The 7,706-nt window shown below is 45.7% G+C and overlaps 1 protein-coding gene across 1 annotated transcript in view; it reads left to right on the plus strand.

Moving 5' to 3' along the window:
* LOC129838658 (uncharacterized) overlaps positions 1-7,706 on the plus strand; it is a gene marked incomplete in the record, with an annotated part of 13,112 nt that overhangs the window by 2,526 nt on the left and 2,880 nt on the right. Inside the window, 9 exon segments of the mRNA XM_055905779.1 lie at positions 1,584-1,904; positions 3,617-3,696; positions 3,876-4,095; positions 4,432-4,593; positions 4,874-5,064; positions 5,218-5,369; positions 5,590-5,847; positions 6,243-6,396; positions 6,953-7,085. Coding sequence (XP_055761754.1) covers positions 1,584-1,904; positions 3,617-3,696; positions 3,876-4,095; positions 4,432-4,593; positions 4,874-5,064; positions 5,218-5,369; positions 5,590-5,847; positions 6,243-6,396; positions 6,953-7,085 — 1,671 coding nt within the window.

Here is a 7,706-nt window from a genome sequence, read left to right on the forward strand (position 1 = left end):
GGGAGGTAGGGCCGGTGTTCTGGGGAGGTAGGGCCGGTGTTCTGGGGAGGTAGGGCCGGTGTTCTGGGGAGGTAGGGCCGGTGTTCTGGGGAGGTAGGGCCGGTGTTCTGGGGAGGTAGGGCCGGTGTTCTGGGGAGGTAGGGCCGGTGTTCTGGGGAGGTAGGGCCGGTGTTCTGGGGAGGTAGGGCCGGTGTTCTGGGGAGGTAGGGCCGGTGTTCTGGGGAGGTAGGGCCGGTGTTCTGGGGAGGTAGGGCCGGTGTTCTGGGGAGGTAGGGCCGGTGTTCTGGGGAGGTAGGGCCGGTGTTCTGGGGAGGTAGGGCCGGTGTTCTGGGGAGGTAGGGCCGGTGTTCTGGGGAGGTAGGGCCGGTGTTCTGGGGAGGTAGGGCCGGTGTTCTGGGGAGGTAGGGCCGGTGTTCTGGGGAGGTAGGGCCGGTGTTCTGGGGAGGTAGGGCCGGTGTTCTGGGGAGGTAGGGCCGGTGTTCTGGGGAGGTAGGGCCGGTGTTCTGGGGAGGTAGGGCCGGTGTTCTGGGGAGGTAGGGCCGGTGTTCTGGGGAGGTAGGGCCGGTGTTCTGGGGAAATGTCAGACAGGTACTTTCACCTATTCTAACAGAGTTCTCTGATCATTGCACATGAGGGGAAGGAGACAAGAGGAAGTCCCTTCTATTGATATGCAGCCAAAGTAAACCCATAACATACGTTCATCTATGGCACTGTTTTCACACACTCTTCAATTGCCTTTTTCCTACTTTGCTTACGGTGAACACTTCTGGAAATGACTATCAGCCCTCTCTTTAGTCCACTCAGAAATTGAGAACTTGTGGCAGACCTCCTCGGGGCCAGACAACTACACCCTGAGCTGGGTGGTGAGGAACACGTCTTCTATCTCCATGTTCAGGATCTACCACCAGGGGGCGCTCCACTACACCACCCTGCTCACCAGCCACACGGTGGCCAGCCTGCTGCCCTGCCGCCAGTACTCGGCTAGAGTAGAGGCGCTGTGCGGAGACAGCGTGGTCATGAGCTCCAAGACCGTACGCGCTCGCACAGGTAAACTACAGAGCCCAGACCTCAAGGCTCATTTTGAGCAGTTGCGTGATTGATGTTTGGGCACCTCTCATGTTTATTTTTTACTAGGTTGGAGATGCATTTAGTGGGGGATTGAATGGAGAAATGTATTAACGGTAACCTAATTTAATCAGCTTGATTGGTGATTAAAGAAAGTGCGGTCACATGCTTTTATGTACATGCTTTTGTTCTAATCCAACACCTGATTCAAGTGATTGATGATTAGTTTAGTAGACAGTATGTATGTGGAGCAGTACTGGGCTGGAACAAAAACCTGCCAACCCTGTAGAGTCTATAGGACCAGTATTGAAGACCACTATAACAGCCTGTATCTGCCATGTTGGGTGGGTCTTTGCTTTCTCCTCTCTGCTCAGGGGTGAAGTTTCCCCTAGGTACAGATCTAGGATCAGATTCCCTTCCCCCAATCATAACTTTAACCATCAGAGGGGTAATGCTAAACTGACTCAAGATCAGCGTCTAGGGTCAACTTCACCCTACTCCTGTCTTCTCTCTCATAGGACCCAGAGGTGTATCAGAACTGCGCTACCGTCCTGAGGACTCTACGGCGCTGTGGATTGGTGGGACCGGACAGGGCGTGGCCTTTCAGTACCAGCTGTCTTATGACAACGGCTCGACCATCCAGCAAGGCCGGCTGATGGAGCCTTTTCTTCGCCTCCCGGGGCTCATTGATGGCGCGCACTATGCCCTGGACGTGTGGGAGGAGTGTGATGGCGAGTGGAGTGCCGACACAGCCCTGGTGTGTTTCGATGGAGTCAACATTTCCGTCAACGCCCTCGTGCTGCCGGTGGCGTCCACCCTGAGGCCGAATGAAGACCTAGGTTGGTGTCATCTGGGCCGTGTTCAGTAGGGCACAACGTTGTGGAATCGTCATATACAGTACCAGTCAAAGGTTTGGACACACCTACTCATTCAAGGGTTTTTCTTTATTTTTATTATTTTCTACATTGTAGAATAATAGCAAAGAAATCAAAACTATGAAATAACACACATGGAATCATGTAGTAACCAAAAAGTGTTAAACAAAATATTTTATATTTGAAATTCTTCAAAGTAACCACCCTTTGCCTTGATGACAGCTTTGCACACTCTTCGCATTCTCTCAACCAACTTCATGAGGTAGTCACCTGGAATGCTTTTCCAACAGTCTTCCCAAATATGGTGAGCACTTGTTGGCTGCTTTTCCTTCACTCTGCGGTCCAACTCATCCCAAACCATCTCGATTGGGTTGAGGTCGGGTGATTGTGGAGGCCAGGTCATCTGATACAGCACTCCATCACTGTCTTTGGTCAAATAGCCCGTATACATCCTGGAGGTGTTTTGGGTCATTGCCCTATTGAAAAACAAATGATAGTCCCATTAAGTGCAAACCAGATGGGATGGTGTATTGCTGCAGAATGGTATGGGTAGCAATGCTGGGTAAGTGTGCCTTGAATTCTAAATAAATCACTGACAGTGTCTGCAGCAAAGCACCATCACACCACCTACATCCTCCATAGTGGGAACCACACATGTGGAGATAATCCGTTCACCTACTCTGCGTCTCACAAAGACATGGCGGTTGGAACCAAAAATCTTGAATTTGGACTCATCTTACCCAAGGACAGATTTCCACCAGTTTAATGTCCATTGCTCGTTTCTTGGCCCAAGCAAGTCTCTTCTTCTTATTGATGTCCTTTAGTAGTGGTTTCTTTGCAGCAATTCGACCATGAAGGCCTGATTCACGCAGTCTCCTCTGAACAGTTATGTTGAGATGTCTGTTACTTGAACTCTGAAGCATTTATTTGGGCTGCAATTTCTGAGGCTGGTAACTCTAATGAAGGTATCCTCTGCAGCAGAGGTAACTCTAGGTATTCCTCTCCTGTGGCAGTCCTCGTGAGAGGTTTCATCATGGCACTTGATTGTTTTTGCCGACTGCACTGTAAAACTTTCAAAGTTCTTGACATTTTCTGTATTGATTGAACTTCATGTCTTAAAGTAATGATGTACTGTCATTTCTCTGCTTATTTGAGCTATTCTTGCCATAATATGAACTTGGTCTTTTACCAAATAGGGCTGTCTATACCAACCCTACATTGTCACAACACAACTGATTGGCTCAAACGCATTTCTTATGATTCCATATTTGTTATTTCATAGTTTTGATGTCTTCGCTATTATTCTAAAATTTTGGAAATAGTAAAAATAAAGAAAAACCCTTTAATGAGTAGGTGTGTCTAAACTTTTGACTAGTGTTTATGCATGCATCAAACGTGCCTCTGATGCGTAGAGTAAGGAAGCATGTCATCTCTATTCACGACATTTCGATCCCGTGTTCCACGACGTTTGCCCACTGTACGTATGCCAGATGTTGTTTATATTGTTGGGTATGTTTAGGAGGTAGAAATGGATGTTGGCAGGAACACATTTGCTATTCTACATGCACTTGATATGATCAGGTAAAGAGTTTACTTGAAACGAGTGCTTTGTTAATTGTCTTCTTGTGCATTATGCTATTATGAAATAAAGTGACATTTTGTTTTCTCTCTTCTAGCCTTCGTTGTGCCTTGGTTAATGGTGTTGGACCCAAAGACTGAGCCCTGGGCTGAGCTGAAGCGCATCTACGAAAAACTAGTGAGTGTCTTTGAGCACCAAATGGAATAAAACTGACTGAAACCGAGAGGGACTACTTGGACTTGACAAGAAACGTTAATTCATTTTTTTTGGTAATATGTTTAATCAAGTTTTCTGTTGTGTGGCCTTATGATCACAACCCTGGCCTCCCTGTCACTGACATTTCTTCATGTCCGTAGCTGGAGGAGCTTTTGAAAGAGTACCCGATTAAGACCAGGGTGGAGTTGGTTGCATTCAAGGAGCTGGAAGGCGAATCCAAAACTAAGATTACCTTTCAAGGCTTTGACGCTTCCATAACCGACGCAGACTTACCGCTACCACCTGGCGAGCAGCTGGACCATATCCAGTCCCTCCAGCCGCCCAATATCACAGTCAAGAATGGGATCATCTACTGGGATGGTAAGAGAACCACCAACAACAGCATCACATGGAGTATTGACAGATTTCTATCAACATTTCATGTCTTTTAAACTTGTGTGATGCGTTCAAACTATAAATCTTGCTTACCTAAGCCGTTACCTGTCCCAAATGTGGGGTTTGTACATTGCTTGGCACACTATCACTGAAATAGTGGAACCTCTGTGCATTACACAGAATGCTGCTGCTGTTTTTTTACCCTCTAGGGTAAAGTCAGCTTCCCCTCTCGCGATTCTAACCTTAACCAGTAGTGGGGGGAAATGTGAAACTGACCCAAGAGCAGCGCCTAGGGGTAACTTTACCCTCCCTTTTGGACAGACCCAGATGAGTGTGCGACCCCTGACCTGAACAGGTGTGACGCCAACTCTTTGTGCGTCAACACTCTGAACTCTTACACCTGTGTGTGTCAACATGGCTTCTATGACGTCGGGCCTGCCTTCGTTCCCCCTCCTACCCCTGCCTCACATCCTGTCTGTTATGGTCAGTTAGCTTCTTGTTATTGTGCAATTTCATTTGTCTGTTGGTGTACCTTTTTTTGTATTCTCTACTACACCACTCCCGTTTACTGATGGGTCATGTTCAATAGGGCACACAACGGGAAATGTTTTATGTTTTAAATGTGTTGCAATGGAAAACAAGCATTTTTATTGGAGAAGTTCAGGCAGTCCCTCCCTGTTTGTCTGGTTTCTTCCGTTCTGTGCCTAATGAATACAACGCTGATTCCTTTTTGGGGGTAAAGAAAGTTAATTAATTCCAACAGAAAAGGGTATGTTCACCCAGTGCCTGAATAGATCGATGGCCGGAGGTATCGCCAAAGCCTTCCTGATTGGCTACTTCGGTGGCGACGTGACGGTTGTCTTGAATGAAGGCCGTTGCACCATGGAGGAGAGCGAGACGCTTTACCACTTCCACGTGTTGCGCAAACCCTCGCGGTGTGGAACGAGACGGCTGGTGAGTGACCGTGCATTCAGATGTGTAAAGGGGTTATAATGGAATCTATACAACAGGTCACACTGGATACCTGCCAATCACTAGTGTAATGTGATTATGCCATTGTGCACAGCACTCTGTGGATGAAATGTGATTTTCTGTGTGTGTGTCCAGGTGAACAGAACACACATAGAGTTCCGGAACACTCTGACAGTGACCTTGAGCAGCGAGAGGACCATCACACGAAGAGATCTCAAGGTTATCTGGAAGTGCATCTACCCCCGGAACTATGTCCGCAACACCCAGATAAACGTAGATCTGGAGTGGTAAGAAAAGACAGATCAGAGTAATTCTGGGGCCAGGAGATGTTCCTGATTATGTGACCTACAAGGAAAAACTGGTCCTGTAGCCTGGCAAGGGTTGCGAAGGGAGGGAATATTACTGGTACCTTTTGAAATGTACAAGTAATCTACTGGACTTTTGATTCATACAATGGATCCGAATCATAAAACTGTGTTTAGACCAATCCCCTCTCTACACCTCCAGGATCACCTCCCACTCTGTGGTGGAGTACAACTCCTCCCATGAGCTGGGGCTGGCCATGACCATGTACAGCGATGACTCCTTCTCCTACAGCTACAGAGACTCCATCGCCCTCCACCTAAGCGATGTACTCTTCTTCGAGGTGGCCCTTCTGACAAACAACACATTCGCCTCGGAGGTCCTGCTAGAAGTGGTTTCCTGCTGGGCCACAGAGAGTCCGGATCCACAGGACGAAACCAAGGGCTTCTTTCTCCTAGATGGGTGGGTTACTGTACTGGGTCATATTCATTTGTGCACACAAAAAACAAGAGTTTGTTATTGGAGAAGTTCAGGTAGCATCTCCTGTTTAAGTCAATTTTCTTCTGTTTGATTTCTAGTGAATATGACCCTGGTGTGAAATATGGTATTCTAAACTCTGGGCTGCGTTCAATCGAGCAATATAAAATGTCATGTAGAGGCATTATGTGATGGGGGGGATAGGTTATTAGAGTATAGGGTTATTTTGTTGAGGTATAAAATATTCTTTGTTTTTGGACAAGATGGTACCTCCAGGTTTTCAAACATTATCTTCTGTTTCAAACCTACTGGGCATGACCCTGGATTTTCAAGACTTTAAAAAAACAGTTTAGGATCATGCCCTATTCTCTCGTCCTCAGCTGCCCTGTTGACAGCACCTTTCATTGGCTCTCTGTGAACGGGGTGTCACAGAGGAGCAGATTCTCCATTCACATGTTCACTATGCCCAAGGAGTTACCCATTTACATGCACTGCCTGGCCCGGATATGCAGTCACGATGAGGACTGTACTACGGTAAATTTCTAACAAGTTTAAGTCTATTTGCCATTATAAATATATTGGAAGTCTTAGTAAAGTTGTTCAATTTAAAAAGGGTAAGAATGATTCGGACATATGTATTAGACCTTACAAATACACATAGAAATGTGTTATAGAGCAGTCATTTTAATTGAAAGTAAGTCTAAGAAGCGGTAGATCTTTCTATATGAGCCAATTCTATGCTTTCCATTCATAAGTTTAGTTTTTGCGTCTATCTTTAGTTTTTGTACACCAGCTTCCAACAGCTGAAAATCCAATATTTTTGTTTGTGGAAAATATATTTCACAGCGGTTTAGATGGTATAATGATTCTTACACTATACTTACTTGTTTAGTCACAAACTGAAATTAGGTAAACTATTAGAATTTTAGGAACCAGGAAATGGCAGAGATTTCTGCATAGTGCATCTTATTAAAGCTGATATTCAGCTTTGCTCAAACGCATTTGTATTGATCGAACAAACAGTTATGCACATTTATTAGTAACTTGGTCATTATTTTTTTTCAACATCTTTTCCTCTGATTCTCTGTAGAACTGTACCACCCAGAGACTTTCTAAGAGATCAACAGCTAGATGGGATCCATACATCAAAGTAGCTGTGGTCGTGTCAGCAGGACCACTGATGGTCACCCCCGAGGCGGCACCAGGGACCAAACTCTCCAACTGTGAGTTGGTGTGATGTGAAACGTTTTGAGCGTTGCCGATATCCTTTTAATCTATACATTTATTTCTGAAACTTCTGTAACATTCTTGAACAGGCCTGTGGCATCTGGGGATGCTCCAAATGATGTCTTGGATACTAATTCAGTTTGTAACAGTGATATATGAATGCTTCCATGCAGCCGGTACACCTTAACTCATGTAAAGCACCAGCAAAAAAAATTCAACAAACTGTTACATGGCAATATTTCCATAATTGGAACTTACCGGTGTCTCCTCAACTGCCGTTGTGGAGCGTTGGAACTTAGAAAATGCTCTGTTTATAAAATGAAATGCATTTTTGCTCAATGAGGTGATTTAACAATGTGTACGCTGCCATATTGTCAGTTTCCGATCTTCCAGATCGATCGAGACACTTGGGTGTCCACGCCGAAGTGTTTTATGTCAGGACCGCAACTCAGAAATCAAGCGTTGCGTTCTATTTTATTTCACATTTATTTAACCAGGTAGGCCAGTTGAGAACAAGTTCTCATTTACAACTGCGACCTGGCCAAGATAAAGCAAAGCAGTGCGACAAAAACAACAACAGCGTGTTTATACCATGTGTAAAACGTACAGTCAATAAC

Source organism: Salvelinus fontinalis, chromosome 39 (assembly GCF_029448725.1).
Source record: "Salvelinus fontinalis isolate EN_2023a chromosome 39, ASM2944872v1, whole genome shotgun sequence".
Classification (NCBI taxonomy): Eukaryota; Metazoa; Chordata; class Actinopteri; order Salmoniformes; family Salmonidae; genus Salvelinus; species Salvelinus fontinalis.